Here is a 26,135-nt window from a genome sequence, read left to right as displayed (position 1 = left end):
TGGACATGCAGGAACACCGGCAACACGCAGAACTGTTGTTGACGCCGTCGGCGTTTTGCCCGCGTTCGCACAAAATGCGTGCGGCGTTGGTGACTGTTGCCGGAGCCTCTGATATAAATGGCCACTTGGTGCCGCAGCTAAACGTCGCCTCCCCCCCCCCCCCCTCCCCGCCGGCCTTTCGCGCGTCGGAAGAGGGCGCGTTTGCTCTACATATATGGTGATTGTAAAGGAGGAAAGAGACAGAGACGCCTACTTCTGCAGCGCTTTATAGAGCGCGGCGCAGAACGAGTGTTTGTTCTCCGCCGTGCATTCACTCCCCGTGAAAGCGCGCGTCCCTCCCGCCCTTTCACTCTCACATACAGCGTTCGGCGGCGCGCGGCGACGATTTCATCTCCATTGACGTCATACGGAACCTCACGGCGACGGCGACGGCGACGCCGAGGGCAGAAATCTGCTTTGGAGTGTCCATATAATTGCTATCGCCATAAAATGATCATCCGCATCCCTATGAGCAACACTAAGCTCAAACTAGAAAAAAATGCGATATAATTGGGCTCCAAACACATCAATGATAAACTTGATGGTGTCAGGGACGGACACTGCACTTACGTTTGCTAACACCCAATAGAGTGTCATGATTAGTATGAAAATTCAGGCTACTGCGCGCATACAGAAACACAGACTATTAGACATTAGGCAGAAGATCGCCGCACAACATTAATGTTACTGCCTTCCACAGCAGCGCAAGCTCAATACAATTATGCACTGAAACAGGTCAATGCACTTTGAGATGACAAATAAGAGTGCGCCACAAAGATATAAGCACGCGCCACCCTCGGCTATCAGTTGTGGCCTCTGGCCAATCAGCCGCAACAGCGCGTTCCAATGCTTACCTGCGTCAGCTCGAGTGGCGCAGATAGACATAATGATGTTCGTAAGACTGCTACAGTCCTATCGCAGAAATTTCTTCTTAAGTTGTCATATGCGATGGCTGTTTAGGTTTTGTGAATCGACTTACGCTTACTATTGGCGGAAGCACTGAAGTTCGCAGCTGTGCTACCCTTACATAGATGCATTTTTTCGACTACAGCGCTCGTCTTTGCAGCGGCGGGCATCGCAAGCTTGCTGATCTTACGACAGATTTAGCATGGTGAATATGCTTTTTACAGCGAAGCTATTAAGGGCTCAGTCTCCGATGGTCGTGTCCGCGTGTAGAATAAAACTCTCATTGGCGGTATGCTTCATGTGCGAGTGAAAGCGCGCGAGCGACGCGCGGTTTCACGGGGAGAGAACGCTCGGCGGAGAGCAAACGCGACTTATTCCGTCACGCGAAAGGCCGTGGGGGGACGGGATGGAGGGAGGGGAGGCGACCTTTAGCTGCAGTAAAAATGCTTATCTTTAGACTGGGTGGCGTATATTGCTTTCTGCCGATGATTGCACACGCGAGAGAGAAAAAAAGGAGGGCGAGGAGGATGGCACGGCGTCCTACACCACTACGTTTACCACCCAACAGGCAACCGGTGGGTCTCAGTTCTACCTACCTGCCTTCGCCTGCGAGTATTAGAGGCACTTCACGATGACGTATCGGCTGGCTACAAGACCTATGACCGCATCAAGACCCGGCCAAATACGCTGTCTCTTGTGTGTCGTGTCAGCACCGCAAACGCTCGACATCCCCTCCTACCGGTTTACTACAACATACCTTGCCCGGACGCACCTTTTGAATTGGTTGGAATTGATTTATATGGTCCCCTGCCTTTGACACCTTCCGGTCACCCTTGGATTGTCATTTCGGTCGACCATTTAACAAAATATGCCGAGACTGCCCCTCTGCGATCCGGTACCGCTTCTAAGGTCGCTGACTTTTTCTTGCGCTCTATCGTCTTACTCCACGGCACTCCTTGCGTTCGTCTGAGTGACCGCGATAAGGCGTTTATTTCCCAAGTTCTCGAGGAAGTTCTTCGGGGCGCTGATACCGCGCACCAAATTTACTTCTACATATCAGCAAACCAACGGCCTTACTGAGCGCTTCCACCGTACGCTGTGCGACACGATTTCAATGTACGTCCGTCCTGACCACACTGACTGGGATAAAATTCTTCCTTCTGTGACATTCACATATAATACTGCTGTTCGATGGAATACCGGCCCGAGCCCTTTTTTCCTTGTGTATGGACGATATCCTTCGACCAAATTCGACAGAGAATTCTTTTTAGCTCCTTCTTTGCCTAACACGGCCCTCCCAAAAGAGTTTGCTGCCCGAGTTGCACATTACCGTCAAATCTCCCGTAAAGCACAGACGCTACTCAAGCTGAGCGCAAACGTCACTGCGACAACAAACGCCGCGACCTCCGCTTTTACCCTGGAGACCAAGTCCTGCTTGGGACTCTAGACCGAACTGCAGGCCTCTGCGAGAAGTTCCTTCAACGATACATTGGCCGATACACCGTTGTGCAACTAAAATCTGCAGTGAACTATCTCGTCCGCCCAGTATACTCCATAACTGACCGTCGTCGCCGGAATACAGAAATTGTTCACGTCTCGCGGATGAAGTTTTTCACTCCCCGTTTAGATGATCTCTAAGCTGCGGCCAGACCAGCCGCTTCCATTACAGGGGAAGTTAGTGTATGCATTATTAACGTACTTCATCGTTTTCATTTGTACATAGCCATCATCATCCCTGTTCTTCTGCTTCTTCGCGCATGAGCTTGGGCGTTGCCTTTTCTGGAATAAAAAGCGCTTGGACAGCTTGGTCGGTCTCGGTCTTATAATATATATACAGGGTATTTCGGCGAACACTTTCAAAACTTGTTTAATGTCGCATGTGGCAAATAGCCCAATTCTAGTTAATGAGCTGGTCTGCTCGAAGAGGCGGACATTACTTGCACAAAAAATTGAAATGCATAATCGACTAATCAACAAAAATTCAATAATTAGGTTTTTTACTGATTGCCTTATGGCCCATATTGCAATTTACAAATTGCAGACGTGGAGTTCGCAAGGCGGATGGACTTGGAATAATTACTCAGGATGACACCAATTTGGAGATATTAATTCTCGAAATTTGCGGAGAAGTGCATTGGTGCTCTAGTTAATTTTTGCTTCAATGCATAAAGCGACGCTTTGTTAAGAAACTAACTGGAACGCCAATGCATTTCTCCGCAAAGTTAGGGAATTAATATCTCGGAACTGGTGTCCTCTCGAGAATTCGTTCAAAGTGGATCCGCCTTGCGAACTCCACGGCTATAATTTGTAACTTGCAATATGGGCCATCAGGAATTCGTTAAAAACTGAATTGATGAATTTTTGTTGATTAGTTGATTATGCATTTCAATATTTAGTGCAATTAATGTCCGCCTCTTCGAGAAGACCAGCTTATAAACTAGAATTGGGCTATCTGCCACAGGCAACCTTAAATAAATTTTGAAAGCGTTCGGTGAAACACCCTGTATATGTACACACACGCAACAGAAAATCAATCCCGCCAAACTAAAAGTTATTGGTCGGGTAGACAATAAGAAAGATCCACAGCATAAAAAAATCTACAATTTGAGGTTGTTGCGCACTGAAATGTTTTCTTTAGTGATATACTAGTTTTTATGTATATGTAGCTAAGGACTTCGCGCAATAAATGATGATTTCAATAATTACTTTTTATATTCAAGCAAACACCAGTAAATCAATTTTGAAGTAGATAAGTTTTATTTACTCAGAGATAGGTTTTTTTATAGATGATATATTTTTTTTCATTTCTCCTGAAATATATATAGGGATTTCTCTTATGAAAGCCACTTTTCGCAAGTTATTGATACGTTTCTCAACACTGTCGGGTGCTGTCGTGACAATGCTTTGTAAAGCGGTAATTGCTACTTTTTACACAATTTTTCAACATTATACTGTTACCTGATGGCCCAGATTCACCAAAATTAATCGCCTAATCAATCGTGCTTCTGCAACACCTAGAAATTTGGTTTCATACCTTCCAAAATGCTCCTATTTCTCCGGGGTATACATTATTGGTATGTTCATTACAAGAGACGCTCTAGCATAAAAAGCTGACAGAAATTTGTGTACTCCTAGCAGATTGAATTAACTCGTAAATCAATGAAAAATGAATGCATTCTACATGAACAGTATTTTGAAATTTAAGTTTCGGGCCTGTCAGGCGCGTAGCGCATTTAGCAACATGCAATATTTGTACCTGATTCAAGTTGAGCTAGACAATTTTCATGAGAAGGATACATCAACATATTCTGTACAAGAAACTATTGCTACTTAAATACACGTTTGTAATTCATTCAATGAACACTGGCGAAGAACAGCATATATATTATAGGCACAGAAGGCAAAACGTTAATCCGTGATCACACAAGAAAGCGTTCAATGTACGTTCAGATCCATTTTTGGCGCTGAACTTTTGTTTTTCCCGGCGCCTCGCCCACAATTACATGACATTTCTTAGGCCATGGTGGCGTTGCCATTGCTCAGGGAAGACGAGGACGGCTGTGGTGTGAGAAGAGTAAGCGCTTTGCTGAGGGAACGTAGTTCATCTTCCTGAACAGCTGATTCGTCGCCCAAGCGATAGAGCACCGCGTAGGCGAGCGTCAGGAACCCCGAGCCCAGGAAGTCCCCACAGCCAGTCAGGCACGGGATAGCCGCGTTATCCGGGTCAATGCTCCACTGCCAGAGACGGTACACGACGAGACGTGCCAGGTACAGCAATACTACCACCTGCAGTGACAGAAGTAAAAACAATTGCGATTTCGTGATAGTATCAGAGCCACAAAGAAAAGTACCGCTCGATAGACTTGTGCTGCAGTCTGCGTGACGTAGCATGAGGGATAACGTGGGCACAGTTGCCGCGTAACCGCATTGAAAGTAGGGAAGTGGCTGGAGAGCGAAAGCTTTTGCAAAGCCAGAAAATCTCTAGCCGCGTGGCGGTTCGCAGCTAACCTATGTGATAAATACTGAGACACGAAAAATATAGAGACAGAAAAATTAATCTATGCGAAGGGCTACCCCAGCCCCGCAGGCGACGAACATCGTCCGTATCTGCACAGCGAAAGTACTTTTCAATAATCCCAGAAGTGTTCGCACACAACACCGATTGCCTTTACTGAGTCAAATGCTCGTATCCTGCAACCTATAAACTACGGCACGATGCAATACACGTGTCACTTAAACCACGTTCGTGGCGAAAAGATCAGCGGGTGGACAATCGATTAAACAGCGGGCAGAGCACAATGTTGTTATTCGTTTGTTGTCGTCGTCCTTCGCTCTGATTCATGTCCAGCACTTCGGAAATGAACAGAAAAAAATGCGCCGGCCATCAAATAATGCGCCTTTCGCTGTAGCAGACCGTGAGTTCACCAAGCAAACATGCAGCAGCTTCTATGAAGACACGTTTCACTTTCGTGTTATACCGATTCCAATGAAAGAGGGGTCAACAATTATTTTTATATTTTCGTTCAATATTTATTTCATAACAAAAAAAAGCTTGCTTGCGAAAAAGGTTTTCCTTTCTTGCTGTTCCCATTTTTCTGCCTTTCTGTATACATGTTTGGTTTTCCTGGACCAGTAAACCAGCAGTAAAACGATGGCACTTGGCGTAGTAACACAAGAGCGGAAGCTCCGCACATGCGAGAAGGTGCGCGTATCGTTGGCTCCACAGAATGTTATCGTCGGGTATACATCGATATGAATATTTATTAATTGCGAAATACTTACTGCAAACCAAAAATGTCGCAGTATCGTCCGAAAGGTGAAGCATCAATTGCGATAGCAAATTAGTAGAGGGCTATACGGAGCAAGGACAGTAGTTTTATCGGCTGCATAAAGTTGGACACATTCGACTACCAACTGAATTAACAAGCCTGGTGTCAGCGCGCACAAACAAACATGAATGCATCACACTCGATGACCGCAGACAACCACTGTCAAAGCGCTAGCGTGAGCAAGCGCGGCCGCAGCAGCGAGCGCAGGTTCTTGTGGTACATCGCTTCAGCGGAAATTGAACGGCGAAAGCACAGCGCATACGAAGGTAAGAGCCGTGTGGAGATCGCTTTCAAGATACGGTGCGCGCGAAAGCCCGGAGCCGCGCAAAGTACAAGTACGCAGTTTCTGGCAGAGTAGAAGCCGCACACCCTCCCTCCCGCACTGCCTTCCCGCTTTCCTTCTTTCGCGTGGGAGAGTGAGTCGCCAGGTCCCCTTGCGCCCGGTCGCAAGATACGCATTTAGTGCCACAGCTAAACGTAACCTCCCCTGCCTCCCTCACTCCCTTCCCCCCACGGCCTTTCTCACGGCGCAAGACGTTGCGTTTGCTTTCCGCCGTGCGTTCGCTCTCCGTGAAAGCGCGCGTCCCTCGCGTGCTTTCACTCGCATATACAGCATACGGCATGCGGCGACGATGTTATCGCCCTTGGACTTATACAGAACCTCGCGGGGACGGCGACCATGACGCCGACGGCAGAAATCCGCTTGGAGTGTTCATATAATTGCTATCGCAATAAAAATAATATTGCCCATGTACATGCATAAATTTTAAAACTCTCCTTGTCGGATACTCCGTCGCACTGTAGTCTTGCTACAAGAACGAGCGTGCTCAGGGACTGAAGAGCTTGGAGTGCTTGACTGAACGTTGATGTGTACTAGAAGTTTTACTGCCTGCAGTTATTGAAGCCACTTCTTTCATTCGCCATGCTGGCGCAGAAACATCGCGCCTCTCGTCGACAGCTGTGTTTCGTAGGGAACGATAGTAAATCACATCACTACATTCACGGTACCTGTGGTGATGGCTCGTAGCTATGGGCCACCAACGCCAAGTAAATACGTTGTAGTTTTTGTTGTGTTGCATTTCGCAAACCGACTCTAGAAATTCGGAGTACTAACACCTAATGTCTGAATGGCCACGAGCAGAAAGAAACGGCATATTATACAAGAACTTCTTATTCTAACTGAAATAGCAGAGTACAAAATTCGGAAAGGTATGGAACACGGTTCTACGCTCACAGATGTACGCCAGAGACGCTTACAAATAGATTCGATGTGTAAATACAAAGGTATCCAATACGTCTCTATTCTCAAGAGACGCACCTGCGCGAGTGACGCGCCAATGTAGCCTGCGAAGAATGTGATAGTCATGGAGATCCTTCCGAAGCGCAGAACCCTGGCGAGCACGACGAACAGTGTCTGGCCGGGCACCACCACGCCGACGAGCACGTAGGCAACGTTGGCCATCTCGCCGCCCTGGTAGTACATCTGCAGCGGACCCACGTAGAGGGGCTCCCCCGTGGGCACCCGTCCCAGCACCGTCAATCGGTTCAGGTAGCTGGACAAGCTGCAGCTAAACACGACCGCAAGCATCCCGCCCAGCGCTGCACGCAAAGACCACCAAACACATGAGCTGTATAGAGCAAGGAATAGCTTACTACTTTCGATGGTAAAGGCCAAGTCAGACAATGCGTTAATACATTTTCGCGGGGTTTCTTGTCCATTTTCCTTGCGTGTGGTAAGCATCAACAGCGGTGGGCGGTGCGATGACAGCATCACACCATAACATATTTCACTAACCAAGTGGTCCTTCGCGAATAAAGATACGAAACCGTCAGTGCCGCACCATGCCTACACTGATGTATGTACAATCGCGTGGTGGTATTTATCAAAAGCAGAACGGCGATCCCTAAGGAGTGCCAACACAACTACGTTATTAAATGAAATACAGACATTGTTTATGAGGTTTAACCTTTCGAATCTACACAGTGAGTTATGAGGGAAGCGGTAGTGTAGCACTCTGGATCAAAGTTGACCACGTGGAGCTCATTAGCTCACTTAAATGTAAGTACAAGAGCGTTTCCGCAGTTCGCCCTCGTGAAAATGCGGCCCCCGCGGCCAGCGTTCGAAGCCACGACCTCCTCCTCAGCAGAACTCTTTAGCCACAGAGCCAATTGGGTGGCTATAACATTTTAACCCCCCCCCCCCAAAATCATTAGGTAAAAGCAGCACAGGCGCAATTATCATGGCACAAAAAAAGCGAATGAATCATACATGCAGAAGAAAATCGGCGCTGCTTCGGAGCTGCCGAGAAATTACAACGGTATGCTGCTAAGCTCAGTTTTGGCACTTTGTTATATAGGTCAATTGTATGTGCACCGCTCCCACATGCCGAATACACTATATACGCTGCCACTATCGAAGCGCTGTACCTTGCTGAGGAGTTACTAACGACTGTTCTCGATAAGGCAGAGAAAGGTGTTTTAAGAATTAGTGGTATCTGGCTCAACTTATATGTGCCTAAAAGAGCGGTCAGGAGTGGGTCAAGCGACGCAGTCTTGCGAGCGCTGCGGGCATCGGCATTCACGGGCAGGTGGTGCGGATGGCACTGTGGGATGTCGCCAGGAGACGATGACCGCCAGCATCAGAGAATGGAAACATTAGAGTGTGCCCCACGAAGACTTGCGGCGGAATATAGTTGTAGTGTGCGCCTCTTTCGTACATCAATGCTTTGGGTCACTCAGGGGACGAAGGGGCGTAATAGTGTATGGTCATTCGTAACCCGTTGTAGTAGATACAGTATCTAGCAACGAAGCGCTCTAGTACAAAATGACATGCATAACGAAGCGTTGATTATGACCCGGGCGAATCGCTCTATTTCAGAGGTATTGTGAATGCCTGTGCAACGAAGGCCAGATTGTGTCCACAACGATTGTGTCCTTACAACGAAGGAGTTTAGGCATGTCCCGACGGCTGATTTCTTGCTTTACAACGAACTCCACATAACAGTCCCAGCACGGCCCTCCGCAAACGTCATTGAGTTGCGCTCTGCAATAACGCTAACGGCAGTGCTGGCGACGCACTTCAGGTGCGTGCTGAAGCTAGCGAGTGTTACGGTCCCGCTGCACAGCTCTAGGAATCGCTGCACACGTTCGCTGATTGTTGTAACACTGCAGCGGATGTGATGGCTGCCGAATACATCACACTTGATTATTCATGACCATCAGCATTATCAGGCTATTTTTATGTCCATTGTAGGACGAAAGTCTCTCCCAGTCATCTCCAATTAGCCCTGTTTGTACTAGTTGATTTTACCTTGCTCCTGCAAATTTTCCTGGTTTCATCACCCCACATATTTCACTGCCGTTCTCGACTGGGTTTCCCTTCTGTTGGCACCCATTCTGTAACTCTAATGGTCCACCGGTTATCACCCTATGCAACACATGGCCTACCGACCTCCATTTTTTTTACCTTAATGAGAACTTGAATAACGGCTATCACTCTTTGCTCTATGATACACACTGCTCTCTTCCAGTTTCTTAACGTTGCGATTAACACGTTTCATTGCACCACTTCGTGCGACCCATCATTTGTTCTCGAGCTTCATTGTTAACCTCCATGTTTCGGCTCCATACGTTAGTACCTGCAGAATGCGAATGATCGCACACTTTTCTTCTCAAGGACAGGGGTAATCTTCCATTCATGGTTTGGTAATGCCTGCCGTACGCACTGCAACCCTCTTTTATTCTATAACTTTGCTTCTCATGATCCAGCTCTCGTTTCAGTAATTGACTTACTCTTAATAAACGTAATAAACGTACTCTTGCCGAGACTCTTAGTGGCTCATTAGAATGGAAAATTGCGCTAGTTGGTTTACACTAAGCATGGTCTAAGCATGGTCACTCAGCGATACTTACCACCATTCTTACTCTAAAGGCTGACTGGCGATCATGTATTCTTGTTCCCTTGACAGGCTATTGAACGTAATATTTGTCTTCTGCATATCAATCGTCAACCCTACTCTTACACTTTCTCGGTTAAGGTCCTCCATAATTTGTTGCACTTTATTCTCAGTCTTGCTGAACAGGACAATGTCATCTGCAAACCGGACGTTGAGATATTCGCCGCTGATTGTCACTCCTGAGCCTTCCCAGTGTAAGAGCTTGAATACTTCTAAGCATGGATTGAATAACATTGGAGAGATTGCGTCTCCTTGCCTGACCCTTTCTTGATTGGTAACTTCCTACTTGTGAAGAACCAAGGTAGCTGTGGAATTCTTGTAGATATTTGCACAGTTATTCACGTATGCTTCCTGTACTCTTTGATTACGCAATGTCTCTATGACTGCTGGTATCTCTCTGAATCAAATGCTTTTTCATAATCTCTGAAAGCCATATAGAGGTAATTATCTGATTGACGACATGGATGTGATCCATTGTAGAATATCCCCTTCTAGAGCAAGCCAACCTGTTTCCTTGGTTGCTTGAAGTCGACGATTACCCTGATTCTATTGGAAATTATCTTGGAGATGATATACCCTATATATATATATATATACTCCGGCAGTCAAGGGTGTCGTATATACGTGGGAGCGGGTAGACGTCCTTCTTAGTCTTATTGTTCAGCAGATGGTAGTCTACACAGAAGTGACACATGCCGTCTTTCTTGTTAACCAACACCACAGGTGACACCCAGGGACTCGAAGAAGACTGAATTATGTTTTTATTGAGCCATTTTGTTCGCTGCACTCTGAATTACTCGGCGTTCCCACGCAGAAACTCCATATAGTCGTCGATGAATTGGCGTAGCCATCGCCAGTAGGAATGCGATGCTTGACCGCGAGCGTCTGGCCTAATGGGCGATCGTCGAAGTCGAAAATTTCTGCGTAACGCGATAAATGTTGGTAAAGGTGTTCAGCCTCCGTAGAAGACAGGTCCGCCGTAACCATTTTCTTTATGTTAGATCGGTGCCCGAGGATGGCGCGAGGGGTCTGCTAAGGTCGGAAGAACCATCGCTTGATAAAGCTGCCACTTGATGGTCACCGAGACAATCAACGTTGGCAAGGCAAGTACCTTGCAGTAGAATTTGCTTTGCCAATCCAAAATTAAAGATAGGCATGCGAGTGCGGTTAGCAGTAATAGTAAGAACACTGTGACTAGAAGTTGGAGCATAGGCTTGTATACCTTTGGTAGAATTTGCTTTGCCAATCCAAAGTTGAAGACAAGCATGCGAACGCGGTTAGCAGTAATATTAAGAACACTGTGAGGCAGAGTGATGTCAGGAGTATTTAGGTTTATTACAACGATTGCTACCCTTTCATTATTGTTCTAGAATTCGTCAATGTTGCCCGCAATGTGCTTATAGATTAGGAATCCTATTATCCTACCCCGTATTCTCTCTTATCTGGAAGACCTCTGTAGCAGAGGACCTGCAGACATGGCCGTTAGACAGTAGTGTATAAGCCTCACCAGTCGTTCTAACCTCACCAAGGACAATAATATACCAGGCAATGCCTCATGATTCCTGAAAGAGCCCTGCTTAGCTTGCCTCACTCAAGAGCGTTCGCTTGTTAGACGTTTTCAGCTTAAGTTTACAGTGGCGGCCTGTCCGAATCCAGAGACATGCAGCCCATTCGGCCACGTCACAGGTCTGACCGTCTCCTTAGTCAGGCGCTTCACAGCTGCTGTGAACTGAGGGCCACGGGTTAACTGCAAGAGTCGTTAGGGAGGACGTCGCCAAATACTGAACCAGGGAGGCCAATTTCTGTTCTGGTGAGGGAGTTTCTTTGTTAAAGCTTAGCGGGCCTTCCTAATTGGGTTGCGCTTGAACTAGTATAACACCACTGGCTCTCGGCGTGTCAGGTGTCAGGGGCCGGTGTCAGGCGCTCTACAAGCCTGAAAAATGTATTGGGTTGGAGGAGGATCCAAACTTGCGACCATCAGATCAGAAGTCCGATGTTTTACGTCTGCTCCACGCCTACACCACTTGAAGATGACGTAACAGTAAAATTCTTACTGACTACCGACATTGCCTTGAAAGCCATCTAGGGTGGAAAAGACTCGAACACAACTCGACTTGTCTATAAATCCGAAGGCAATAAAATCACATACGGACTAACACCTCGAAATGAATTAAAGCTTCTCTCGTGGAAAGGACTGCGTGTTTGGCACTACTACTGTGATGTACTGCGTATTTATTCTTCGCATGGAGATATATCGTGATTATTGAAGCGAGCACCCGTAACATTTTCATAGTGACGAAGAATCTGGACAAACCGGCAACAGAGAACAGGGTACAAAAAGGCGTGAGTGCATGCAGAAGTGTGCTTTTGCACTAGAAGCGCGCTCACGTATAAAAGGCCACAAATTTCGCTCTCAACTAGCTAAATGAACAACGTTTTCACCGAGGTTGTTAAAGTAAAAAAATACACATTTAGAATTTAAATGCAAACGTGCTCAGGTAAATAAGATGAGGTGATCAGAAGTAAAGAAGCGGATATCTCACCATTGACTGATGACAGGTGCAGAGCGCTTGGCGGATACGCTATGATGGCGTAATCCAGGATGTATCCACCGAAGCTGCAAATAAGTATACGGGTTCAGAATGGCGAACAACAAAGTTGCCTTTTAGGACATTGGTATGAATTTTGTGTGGAAGCAGTATTTGCCTAATCGTTTTATTTCGTCTTCCAAATCTGTGCGAATCAGATACCTCAACACACTGAATGTCAATTCGTCGTTCTGTATATACGGTAATATGTAAGCGCTACACTGAATTCCGCACTGCCGAAAACGTAAAAGTACATCGCATTTTAATATTGATCTTGGTCTGCTTTCCACCCATTTCTACTTCCGACTACCATCTTAACATTGATGTGCGCCATGCAAGAATAATTAGTTCTCTATTTGCCCACCTGGAGACGGTCAGGGCGACGATGATTGGCAGCCAGCCGACGCGCAGCACCACTCGCGACACACTGTTGCGTCGAGCCAGAACTATCCACACTGGCAGCAGACCCACGCACAACACGATCACCAACGGAGCGAAATCTGCAGGAAGCCGTAATGCACACGCTGAATGTGCTGTGCTTTAAGGACTGGCACCATGAATGTCGATTTACGTATACACTGTTACTATATCAATATTTATTTTCATTGAATAATTTGCCTCCTTACGTGTCCTTTGATTTGGTCTCAGCTACGCCACTTCCAAGCTAGTGTAGCAGAAGCACTGATAGCTGCGGGTAAACGACCAGTTGGAAGGCCTTCACTTTCGCAACAGCCAGCCACAAAAAAGCGCAAAGCTGCTGTAAAGCCGCCCGAGAATGATGTGCGCCTAGACGGTGTTGGTCACATGCCAATGTGGAGCAGCAGTCGGCTTCGTTGCAAGTCCTGCCCCTGGCAGAAGCACAGTTTCTCATTTGCCTACTGCGTCAAGTGCAAAGTTCATCTTTGCTTCAACAAAAATCGCAACTGCTTCGCCGCCTACCACCAGTGAATGCTGAGTAGTAGCTGGGGCCCATTCACGCACTACTGTCCAATGTATCATATATGATACATTCTTTTTCCTTGGGAAATAAAAGTGCAAAAAAAGAACAAATGACTTTGATGATCTTTTGTAAGTGTTGTAAGCATAAATTGAAGCAAAAATAATTTTTACTACTACTCAATAATTTCTGGGCATTACAGGGTTATAGCCTTCCCCAAAATATTTGATGAACCCCTTTAGTTTTTAAATAATGATATTTCTATATATTTTGTGCCAACACCTTGAGCTATATTTGCACTTTTAAGAAAAGCTCGTGTGCAGACTGCCTTTTAGAGAGTGCACTGTGGGAGTAACTACGGAGGAAAGCTTTCTGAATGGATGAAGTAGTTCCATGTGCAATATCGGAATAAAACAGATTCGGTTACGAAAACGTGAAAAAGCCTGAAGTGAGCCGATATACCTTTTTAGCGATAGCTCTGTAATGGTCGCTGCAATACGCCGTTGACTTCCACAAGCGCGCGTGAGGATATTGTCGGGAAAACTAGCGAAATAGCTTTGTCGCTAAACGAAGAGGTCAGCTACCGTAGAAAAAGCTGATGATGACTTATTTGGGCTACTTAGGGCCATGTTGTGGCATGTACGACCAATTTCTTCCGCCTTCCGTGTCGACGTGGGAGACACGCTCAGCCTTCTGGAGCAATTGTGTAGCGGCTGACACATGTAGCACACCCACGTCAGAGAGAAGCCGTGAAGCACACCGACATTCGCATGCATATGCTTCATACTTTCCAACCTGTTAGCTTTGAAATCCGTAAAATCCTGGGCACGAACAGGGGAGGGGTGGGAGATAGGTGTAGCACGCATTTATTTAACAGCCTGACCTCAGCACATGCTTTTTCCACGATGCATGTACACTTTAGTAAACGTGATTTAACTTTCGGCGCAGCGAACAAGCAACAACAAACTTGGCACAAGAAATAGTGACAAGCAACAAATTGCTTTTATATCACAGTGACCTTTTCCGCGAATGCTTCGACACTTGTCGCTATAAACATGCTTGAAGCAAGTACGTTTTTCCCATTTTAACGCGACAGCGTTAAGCACCCGCCGTGGTTGCTCAGTGGCTATGGTGTTGGGCTGCTGAGCACGAGGTTGCGGGATCGAATCCCGGCCACGGCGGCCGCATTTCGATGGGGACGAAATGCGAAAAACCCGTGTACTTAGATTTAGAGAGAGAGCAAGGAGAGGAAAGGTACTTAGATTTAGGTACACGTTATAGAACCCCAGGTGGTCCAAATTTCCGGATTCCCCCACTACGGCGTGCCTCATAATGAGATCGTGGTTTTGGCGCGTAAAACTCCATAATTTAATTTTTTAAGCCCTAAGGGCCCGTGTCTTTAGATCCCTGTGTCGGTGCTAGAACCGCCGTCCCGTGAGCGAAAATTCCTGTATATATTTAGGTATGTGTATGTGCCACGCCTTGCTATATGACACGCGGTATATATGCGAAATATATTGTCACACCATTGTGTCCCTAAAGTTGCTCATACATTGTCTTATATTCTTGACTAAGTTATTCCTCGAAATTTCGAGAATGACAGCCCATAAACATATATCATCAAACAAAACACCGACAGCGCATGTACTCTGTGGTAAATCTCGTGAACTGATGTATTAAAAGTGCGTAACAATAACAGAAACCTGAAAATGATGTCAATTTTTTTTGGGGGGGGGGGGGGGCGGTTGTGTACTACTTCCGGGATCGACCCACGCTAGAGGCCGCGTTTCTACCAGAAAGCTCGCCTACGCTGGCGGCGAACGCTATGTTCGCCGCCAGCGTTACCCGGTAAACATTGCAGTTGCAGAAGCTGCAGCTGCGGGGAAGCGTGTGAAGCAGTCAGGAATCATTTAATGCTATCGCGTTCCATTCTTCGGCGAAGCTTAAGCGTACTACTACTTAAGAGTGCAGCTCTTAGGCGCATGTTTTTGCGGCGAGCGTTGGCGTAACCGAGCGCACGAACGCAGCGGGGGATAAAAAAATCTTATTCCTTCGCAGTTTCGCCCGAAAGGCGAAGCATCAATTGCGACAGAAAATTAGTAGAGAGATATTCGGATTAGGGATAATAGTTTTATCGGCTGCATAAACTTGAACACATTCGCTTACTAACTGAATTAACAAGCGTGGTGTCAGCGCGCACAAGCAAACATGAATAGATCACACTGAATGACCGCAGACAACGACTGTCAAAACGCTGGCAGCAAGCGCAGCCGCCGCAGCGAGCGAAGGTTCGTGTGGTCTATCGCTTCAACGGAAACTGAGCGGCGAATGCGCAGCGCATACAAAGGTCAGAGCCGTGTGGAGATCGCATTTAAGAGACGGTGCGGGCGACCGCCACAGCCGGGCAAATTACAAGCGCAGTTGCTGGCAGAGTAGAAGCTGCCCCCCCTCCTCCCCCCGCGCTGCCTCCCCGCTTTCTTGCTTTCGCGTGGGAGATTGAGTGGCCAGTTTCCATTGCGTCCGGTTGCAAGATACGCATTTGGTGCCGCAGCACAGCGTCGCCCCGCCTCCCCCCCTCCCATACCCCCACGGCCTTTCGCGCGACGGTCGCGTTTGCTTTCCGCCGTGCGTTCGCTCTCCATGATAGCGCGCGTCCCTCGCACGCTTTCACTCGCGCATACGGTGCGCGGCGACTATTTTATCGCCCTTGGACTTTATACGGAACCTCACGGCGACGGCGACGACGACAGCAATGGCGGCGGCAGAAATCCGGTTGAAGTGCCCATCGCAATAAAAAGCGACGAGAGCGAAGAGAGCGAGAGGAGCAAAGCGGGGGAGGAGGGTATGGCGAAAGCGTGAGAATTCAAGCGTAGTGCCGCGCAAGACGTACACTGCGGCGACGATGGCTACGAGATGGCGCTTGAATAGCGCGCGTAGTCTGATAGGTCTGTGTGGGGCTGACGCTGCTAATCGCACCCACGCCTGACCCACACGCTGCTTCTAGCGAACTCCCGATTAGCGAGGCTGTCGCAACACATTTCGCTCCCTTTCCAACGTGCCGCACGAGAAAGACTGACCGCGCCAGCCAATATATCGCGAAAGGAAAACGCGTATAAAGCTGAGCTCAAATTTCGCATTAGGGAGTATCGCAGCCGTCGGTGAACTTATTATGCACCTCGCATCGGAAGAATTCAAACACAGGGTTCGGAGGCATAGGAACAAAACATTTTCGCGAACTTAGATTTTCTAAAACTTATACAACATGCGTAAAATCAATAAGCGAGCCCAAATTCAAAAGTTTACGAAAATAACGGGCAAGTTTGCACTCGGTCGTGCAAAGCTTAGGCATAGCGAAACTGTCGATCCTCTAGTCTTACTGGCTCCTAATGCTAGGTATTAACTTGGTTGCTGCTAGGTCTTAACTGGGTTTAACGTAACTACGCATGTAGGGAAGGTATTCTTGAGCGATAATTTTCGGAGGTTTCTTCCCTTTCGAGACATCTCGCTTGACTAGCGCTGGACGCGTCGGCGCCTAGGAGCGACAGCGTTCCTCGCATGCCACAAACGCAGGCAGGCTAACCAAGGTTGGCACAGTGCCAAGAACGCTGTTGCTTGCCGACGCTGAACGCGTTGGAGGCTAGCTGCTCGATATCTAGCGAAAGTTGACACGACTAGGCGCAGCCCCTTTTGTAGGAAACTCCGAGGCCAAGCGCATGCACACTGGACGAAACCTATGCGCAGTTACTGAAGTATTAAAGCGCCAAACAGACGACACAATAAGAGACACGGACGAGCGCACGTCCGTGTCTCTTTTTGTGTCGTTTGTTTGGCGTTTTAATACTTCAGTAACATGCACCAACTAGCCCAACAAAAAGTTCTGCTATGCACAGTGTACGGGCGGCGCGCAGCAGACGACACGCCGGGGTGACGTCACGGCGCATGCGCAGTAGCGCACAGCTGGCGGGTGTTCGGCGGAGCCATGTCTGTGTCGGGCGAAGCGATCCCGCACTTGCGCAGGCGGTTACTAGGCAACTAGAGGTGACGGCATCGCTGCTGCTTCGGCGCATGCGCCGGTAGGCAATGCGGACGGCGTCCGCAGCATCTCTGCGCTTTGCGTCGTTGGAGCTGCTACAATTTGTTTCTCTCTATCTCGCTCTCATTTTCTACTTCCCTCTCCCGAGAATTGCGCGCGCCATGCGCGTGCTCTCCTTCCCTCTCCTTAACGTCCCATGTCAAGGCAACATGTGCACGGCACGGAGAGGAGGCGAGGCACACGCCGCTCCGCGAGGTGATTGCTAGGCAATCCGGTGAAGTCATAGCTCGGCGAGGTTTTGCAGCAGCAGGCGGCACTTTTTACGGTTACCTAGAAAAGCATCGCTGTTAAAATTACTGTTAAATGACAGTGCCATCTAGTGGCACTGCCGCTTAGTCGCGGGTGGCCTTCGAGACGAGAAGCGTGGCGCGTCGATGCCTGCTAACGCTGAGACTGGTTCCCTCGCTTGCGACATACTCAGTGGCTCATACTGAGCAACACAAGTTGGCGAGAGGTTAATTGAAGTGCCGTGCATAGCCTAGTGCATTCATGGCGCAGCTCGCTAAAGCTTGGCCATGAAAAGCGTTCATGGAAAATCGGCGAAAACTCAGTGTCAGTCGTGCCGCAGCCTGCTAATGCGTCGGGTAGCTGTTCTTGAGCAACCCTTGTGACGTTGGTTCGAGTTCGCTCAGCATCGGCGAAATATATGGGATCTTAGTCATCATTGTAGAAGGGCACATCCCAGTTGCACATACCTAGTTTCCCAAGTTGGCATCAAAGAGGATCATTGGAGACTAGCACAGACCAAGTAGCACACCCAGTACTTGAGGTTGGTGTCAAAGAGTTTTTTCGAGAAGCGTTACCTACCCTGTCCCCCATCTAAGGCGACCCTTGTCACTGTGCACTTGGGCGTGAAAGAGATTCGTTGAAGAGCGGCACGTATGTACACTATACCCCGTACTCAGTGACCCAAGTTTGTCGGATGGTTAATTTTCAACCATGTTACCTGAGCGCAGCTGCCGGATGTGCTGCCCATTCCACCATTGACTACCCAATAACCCCGGTAGGCGGGAACATGGTTAGATACAAACATAGACACACAGACAGACAGAGAGACAGACAATATATATAGACATACATACATAGATAGCCCCCGGAAAGTGCATGACGTACCCTAAGAATGCTAAGGCATTAAAATCAGAAGACGCCTAAGCTTCGCCTTTAAGAGTAGAACGCGATAGCATTCAAAGGTCCCTGACTGCTTCTCACGGTTCCCTGCAACTGCAGCTTATGCAACCATAATGTTTACCAGGAAACGCTTGCAGCGAACGCTGTGCACGAAGGCAAGCTTTCTAGTTCTTTTTCGTTCTTCCCCCGCTCAGCCGGCGCCACCGCTGCCGCGGGTGCGAGGAGGCGAGCGCTATCTGGTGGTGCTGCAAGGAACCGAGCGGCGCGCGCCTCTCTGAGATTGGCAGAACATTTTCGCTCACGGTCAACGCGAGATCTACTGCGAACGGGGACCTTATAGCTCTCACTTTCAAAATGTAAATGCAAAAGAGCGTTAGAATGTCATCACGCTCTGGCGCAGTCGTACTCGTGGTAACGTTTCCGCGTCTGGTTGATTTGCCTGGTGGTCACGTAATCGCTACGCTTCGAAACACGTTCCAGAGTAGCAACAGTCTGATAGCGTTTAATAACCCGTATTGAGAAAGCTACGCTTCCTAGGGATTCCAAACCAGCGAGTTTCATCTGGGTATTTTTAGAGGGATGCTTTTTGTACCACATTACCGCCGCGGTGTATGGTCTGTCAGTATTTGCACGCACGCACACACATTCATAGCTTTCGCGTGCCCTCAGAGCTATTGGTAAACGGGGCGTATCACTCGTGTGCCGTTTCGGAACTCAACTTGACATCCCTTCCTGTTAAGAAACAATAATAAGCATCGTGTTATACACGTACAGGGCCGGTACAGCATGAATGATGAGTAACCGGAGAGCAGGAAGAGCGTGGTCAAGTCGCCGAGGGAGGCGGCGATGGCCGGTGCGATGTTGTCCGGGTTCTTCTCGCACTTGGTGGACATCACCACAACGGTGGACATTACGAGGCCTGTGATAAAGGAGAACCAGGAATAACCAGCCACGCTGGTGCAAAACCAACAGTGTTCGATTTCTTTTAGATGTGTACTTATAGTGATTTTTAGACCGAACCGAATACGAATGGAATAGTGATACAAGCAAATCGCATCGAATATCGAATACATTTCGGATAATTTTGAATTATTCAGTGCGCAGTAAGCAGTAATATTGTTGCAGGAAGAAAGCAGGCCCACGAGTGTAGAAGGATGTATATTTACAAGCGAAGAAATATGGCGTTCAGGCAACGGCCAGAGACTTCGTCTTCCTCTCGTTCGCGTCACCTTCTTCTTTCCCTTCACCGTAACATCGCCCTCCCGGTGGGGTTAGCTCCGTCCCAGTGCAGGTTATGGAGCGTCGCTTAATGGGGAGACATAGGGCTTGAGCCTGGCGACGTGAACAACATCGCTGGTGACGTTGGGAGACACTGAAGGCTGACCGACTGGGGCGATCTCGTATGTCACGTCGGACAGTTGTCGTAAGATCTGGTATGGACCAGAATAACGGGAAAGGAGTTTTTCCGACAAGCCGACTCGACGTGAAGGCGTCCAGAGAAGGACAAGGGAACCAGGTGAAAAATGGTGGTCTCGGTGCCGAAGGTCGTAGCGTCGTTTTTGAGAAGCTTGCGAGACTGTGAGGCGATGACGCGCGACCTCTCGGGCCTGGGCGGCTAAGGCAATAGCATCGCGAGCGTAACCAGTGCTGGGTGATTGTACTGCGGAAGGTAGCAACGTGTCGAAGGGCAAGGTGGGGTCGCGGCCATACAAAAGGTAAAATGGGGAGAATCCGGCAGTATCGTGACGGGACGAGTTGTATGCGAAAGTGATGTACGGTAAAGCGACGTCCCAGTCGCGGTGATCGTCGGAAACGTACAGGGCCAGCATTTCGGTTAGTGTGCGGTTGAGTCGTTCGGTGAGGCCGTTCGTTTGAGGGTGGTATGCGGTAGTGAGCTGGTGTTCTGTAGAACAGGAGCGGAGCAGATCATCGACGACCTTCGAGAGAAACGAGCGGCCGCGATCCGTGAGTAACTGGCGAGGGGCGCCGTGGTGCAGGATGACGTCGTATAGTAGAAAGTCGGCGACATCTGTAGCGCAGCTGGTTGGCATCGCTCGTGTAATGGCATATCTCGTGGCATAATCTGTTGCTACAGCAATCCATTTGTTTCCTTTCATAGAAATAGGAAAGGGGCCAAGGAGGTCGAGGCCCACACGGAAGAAGGGCTCTGTAGGGATAGCAATTGGTTGAAGCAAACCAGCAGGAGGCATAGCAGGCGTCTTGCGGCGCTGACACAGGTCGCAAGAAGTGACATAACGGCGCACAGAGCGATAAATGCCGGGCCAGAAGAAGCGGCGCCACAGGCGGTCGTAAGTACGAGTGATGTCCAGATGTCCAGCAGTAGGAGCGTCGTGAAGTTGCTGGAGCACGGCCAGTCGAAGGTGCTTTGGAACGACTAGGAGCAGCTCCGGGCCATCAGGACGAACACTACGACGGTATAAAGTTTCATCGCGGTGGATGCTCACCATCAAGGTGAGCATCCGCAGAGACGGGTCATTAGGCGAGGAGCTTAGGCGTTCCATAAGTGTTCGAAGAACAGGATCTTGGCGTTGCTCATCGCCAATATGGAGAAAGCCGGAGAGAGACAGAATACTGATGTCCGAGTCTGCATCGGTATCGTCCGGTTGATCCACAGGATTGCGGGACAGGCAGTCAGGGTCTTTATGCAGGTGCCCTGACTTATACGTAATAGAAAATGTATATTCTTGTAGACGCAATGCCCAACGTGCAAGTCGTCCAGTTGGGTCCTTCAAAGAGGAGAGCCAGCAGAGGGCGTGATGATCGGTTACGACGCAGAAGCTCCGACCGAAAAGGTACGGCCGAAATTTCGCGACCGCCCATAAGAGCGCGAGGCATTCCCTCTCAGTGATGGAGTAATTTCGCTCGGGCGTGGAAAGAAGGCGGCTGGCGTAAGCGATGACATGGTCGTGGCCCTGTTGACGTTGAGCGAGGATAGCGCCGATGCCATAACCACTCGCGTCAGTTCGTACTTCAGTAGGTGCAGAAGGGTCAAAGTGTGACAGAATCGGGGAGGTTGTAAGCTGCTCGATCAGGGTAGAGAAGGCTTGCTCCTGCAGTGGTCCCCAAGAGAAAGAGGCATCTTTCTTAAGAAGGTCAGTGAGAGGGCGAGCGATGTCGGCAAATTGTTTCACAAATCGTCGGAAATAAGAGCATAAGCCCAGAAAACTACGGACATCGTTTGCTGAACAAGGTACAGGAAAATTGCGCACAGCGTGGACTTTCTGTGGATCAGGTTGGATTCCGGCGGCGTTTACGAGATGGCCGAGCATGGTAATTTCACGGCGACCGAAATGGCACTTGGAGGAGTTTAGCTGAAGGCCAGCCTGCGAAACACGGAGAGTATGGTCGTGAGGCGCCTCAGGTGGCTCTCAAAGTTCGACGAAAAGACAATCACATCGTCGAGGTAACAGAGGCATGTAGACCACTTCAAGCCGCGCAGCAGAGAGTCCATCATGCGCTCGAATGTAGCTGGCGCATTGCATAATCCAAAGGGCATGACTTTAAATTGGTACAGACCGTCCGGTGTGACGAAGGCGGTTTTCTCGCGGTCCATCTCGTCGACGCTAATCTGCCAATACCCGGAGCGGAGGTCAATTGATCAATTGATGAAAAGTATTGGGATCCATGAAGGCAGTCAAGAGCGTCGTCAATGCGAGGCAGGGGATAAAAATCCGTCTTTGTTATCTTGTTGAGGTGACGGTAGTCAACGCAGAAGCGCCACGAGTTGTCTTTTTTCTTTACTAAGACAACCGGTGATGCCCACGGGCTACTGGAAGGTTCAATAATGTCCTTGTCCATCATCTTGTCGACCTCTTTCTGGATTATGGCCCTTTCTGTTGCGGAGACACGATATGGCCGCCTATGAATGGGGCTGGCGTCACCGGTGTTGATGCGATGCGTGACAACAGATGTCTGACCAAGTGGACGGTCGTCCAAATCAAAGATATCCCGATAAGATGACAGGAGGTGACGAAGAGCTGTTGTTTGCTCGGAAGGAAGGTCAGGGGCGATCATCTTACAAACATCGTCCGCAGGCGTCGAGCACGAAGGAATGGGTGACAAAGGTGCGTTGGTACTCAGGAAGGATTCGGCGGCCAAAGAAGAAATCTCAAATTCATGCAAAGGAGTGATAAGTGCGACGGCAATGCCGTGTGGCAGCACATGCGTCGAAAATCCAAAATTGAGGATGGCACCCGAGCACAGTTTTCGAGTATCCGGATTAAGGTGCTCGGTAGCGCAATATTTCGTGACAAAACCACGTCAGTAAGCGGAGACACGACGTACTCGCCATCAGGTACGGGAGGACAGGGCGTCAGGAGGACATTGGTAGCCGCCTGTGGAGACAGCCGTGCAAGCTCAGCAGAACATAAGCGGGGTGAAGCACAAGTTGTTGCGTCTGCGTCGGCAGGAAGCGGCAGATCCAGCTGTACAACACCTGCGGAGCAGTCAATTTGGGCAGAGTGTTTCGAAAGGAAGTCGAGGCCGAGAATTAGGTCGTGTGGACAGTGCTCGAGGACGATAAATAAAACAACGCTATAATGGCCCGCAATGGTCACACGTGCTGTGCACATTCCAAGAACAGGTGAAGTACTCCCATCGGCGACTCGCACAGTGCACTGTACGGCGGGAGTCAGAACCTTTTTGAGCCTTCGGCGGAGAGCAGCTCTCATAACTGAAACCTGCGCTCCTGTGTCAACGAGAGATGTGACAAGGAACACCATCAACTTCAATGTCCAGTAGGTTTCCACGTGTAGGCAGGGTCAACAGAGGATTTGTGGGCCGGGTCGGAGTTGCAGCTTCACCTCCGGGAGCTGCACCGCCTAGTTTCCCGAAGGGAAGCGACCGGTTGCAGATGGGGACGAAGAGCGGTGAACGAGAGGCGAACGGGACCGACGGCCTTGCGGAGACGGGGAGCGGCTGGATCTTGGTGGAGCACTGTCGGCGTTGATGTTCCGAGGCGGCGTGTAGGGCGAGAAAGTGCGATTGTCTGGTACTTGGCGGTAGTGACTCGGAGACGACCACCGAGGAGACGACGACCAGCGATTACGGCAATGACGGGCGATGTGTCCAATACCGGAACAATTAAACAGATGGGTCTGTCATCCGGTGTGCGCCAGTCAGCGGGGTTGCGGCGGAGTGGCGGGAAGCTTTGCGTCTGGGAGCGAGCGGCCGGAGAAATCTGGTAGGTGTTCGTATGGCGGACCGAGCAGAGAGATGGAATGCCCAAACTCGCTATTTCTTCCCAACGACCGCTTGTATAAGCGAGATAGCGGGCACACTTTCCCGACAGTCGGAACGAATTGGAGCCGGAGCCATGGCCTCAAGCTCACGTCGAACGATACGCGTTAGATCTTCTGATCCTGTCGGCTGAACGAACCGCGGCGGGTCTGCGCACGAAGATGTCGCGGCGGTATTGGGCAGCCTGTCGAAATGTTGAGGGACGCGGCGGCCTTTCGCTTGTTCGAAGCGCCGGCACTCCTTTATAATTGCATCCACAGTGGCACAATCCTTAATCATCAGGAGATTGAAGGCGTCGTCTGCAATACCTTTTAGTATATGACCAATCTTGTCCGCCTCGGTCATGGTGTTATCAGCCTTGCGGCAGAGAGCCAGCACATCCTGTATGTACACGACATAGGATTCTGTGGACGTCTGAGCGCGGCATGCAAGTTTCTTTTTTGCTGCCAACTGACGACCGACAGGGTCTGCCAAACAGGTCACGCATTTTTTCTTTGCAGCCATCCCAGCTTGTTAGGTTCAGCTTCATTGCGTATCGTACCATTGCTTCGCAGTTCCTTTCAGATAAACATGAGGTTTGCTAGCATCATTGTTGGACCCCACCTGTGTTGTCGCACACTCGTTCGTACATCGCAAGCCAGTCCTCGACGTCGGTGTTGTCCGTGCCACAAAATGTCCCCGGGTCCCGCAGATGAGTGAGGATGACCGTTGGCGTGGACTGCTGAGGCGTTTGTCGGTTGTGTCGGTTGATCTGCCATTGTGGCGGCAGGTAGATGACGTCCACTGCGAAGTTCCGTGATTGTACCCAGCACCTTCCACCAAAATGTTGCAGGAAGAAAAGCAGGCCCACGAGTGTAGAAGGCTGTATATATTTACAAGCGAAGAAATATGGCGTTCAGGCAACGGCCAGAGACTTCGTCTTCCTCTCGTTCGCGTCACCTTCTTCTTTCCCTTCACCGTAACAATATATATATATATATATATATATAATATATAGCTATTTATAATATGTGTGTGTGTGTGTTGTGTGTGTTGTGTGGTGTGTGTGTGTGTGTGTGTGTGTGTGTGTGGTGTGTGTGTGTGTGTGTGGTGTGTGTGTGTGTGTGTGTGTGTGTCATTTCCGTTCGAATGTAAAGCATAACGCACTGTGGAAGTCTCAAATGTGAGTGAACGATGCAACTGAGCACTGTTCCGAATGATTGTGCTGCCGGAGAGTTTCGGCTGTTGCGCCGAGGCGCAGTTCTTGAGAGAATTAACGCATGGCCGGGTGTTAAGTCCTACTTAACCAGTTCCTAGCTGCTATTCAATATAAACGCCCCGTTTGGGGCAGCCTGTAAATCTGCTAACTTGATTCAGACAAGGAAAACTTTGTTGACAGTCAACCATGTTTGCAACCCATTAAAACTGCGTGCCCCATGTGGCACGTACACTTATCTTCTTCAACGAACGCAACAGATCTGCACGTATCTCTGCGTGTATGTGAGACATGCCGTTCCCTTAATTGCTTCATTATGGTCGTTATGATAGTGCACCGGATAACTGAACGCAGCCGTTTATAATATACAAGCTGCAGAGTTGAGCGGTCATACATTTGGGAACGGCATTACATTTATGTAGGAAATATAGGATAAGCGTAACATGTTTTCTCCGAAATCAGACTCGAGAATAATTTGTTGTTTACACCCCCAGAAATAAGCCGAAGAACGCAGCTACCTGCTTTTTTCTTTTCTTTCTTTAATATAAGCAAATTCTTCGGTTTACGTGGCAAAACCACGATATGATTATGAGGCACCCGTTTAGTTTTTGCCACCTGGGGTTCTTTAACGCGCACCTAAATAGAAGTACACGAGTCTTTTTCCATTTTGTTCCAATCGAATTCCGCGACCTGGATTGAACCCGCGAGCTCCAGTTTAGCAGCGCAACGCCGTATTCACGATATAGGCACTAATTAGGCTACCGCGCAGGCTTTTTTCTATTTTTTATCTTTTTTGAAGTATCGACAGGGAAAAAAATTCCACTTGCGGCATACGGCCAAAGATAAGCATATAGAATGGCTAACTAAAACCGTTTTCGGCGCTCGAGGTCCGACTGCAATAAAATACCCCGTACCAATTACTCCGCATTCTGTTACGCGAGAAAGGCGGAAACTTGAATGGAATGTTGCTCTGCAGTTTACTCTCTTTTTTTTAAATCTATACCAGTGCTTCCCGTAAATCAAAGTACAAGGCGCCGGATGGGGCAGATATGCTTTACTTGTTTGAAGCAGCAAGCAGGAAGGTTACATATGTTGCTTCGTCTGCGTTTCGTCAGACCTACTGATAGAAAACTATATGCGCAACATACACATGAGAATACATGTTGCTTGAAGAACGACAAACTATTTTTCTCCAAAGGGAACAG

The 26,135-nt window shown here is 48.8% G+C and overlaps 1 protein-coding gene across 2 annotated transcripts in view; it reads right to left on the bottom strand.

Moving 5' to 3' along the window:
- Positions 1-3,959: 3,959 nt before the first annotated feature.
- LOC119462303 (solute carrier family 41 member 1) overlaps positions 3,960-26,135 on the bottom strand; it is a 46,324-nt gene continuing 24,148 nt past the window's right edge. The window contains exons 5-9 of one of the 2 annotated variants that reach the window (XM_049673261.1): positions 19,249-19,395; positions 12,683-12,818; positions 12,274-12,347; positions 7,093-7,373; positions 3,960-4,731 (exon numbers count right to left, since the gene is read on the bottom strand). In XM_049673261.1, coding sequence (XP_049529218.1) covers positions 4,459-4,731; positions 7,093-7,373; positions 12,274-12,347; positions 12,683-12,818; positions 19,249-19,395 — 911 coding nt within the window. In that variant the 3' untranslated portion in view covers positions 3,960-4,458. The remainder of the gene's footprint in view (positions 4,732-7,092; positions 7,374-12,273; positions 12,348-12,682; positions 12,819-19,248; positions 19,396-26,135) is intronic. The other variant, XM_037723646.2, reaches the window with a different exon arrangement.

Source organism: Dermacentor silvarum, chromosome 8 (assembly GCF_013339745.2).
Source record: "Dermacentor silvarum isolate Dsil-2018 chromosome 8, BIME_Dsil_1.4, whole genome shotgun sequence".
In the NCBI taxonomy this organism is placed as follows: Eukaryota; Metazoa; Arthropoda; class Arachnida; order Ixodida; family Ixodidae; genus Dermacentor; species Dermacentor silvarum.
This window is presented reverse-complemented; position numbering and strand designations above follow the sequence as displayed.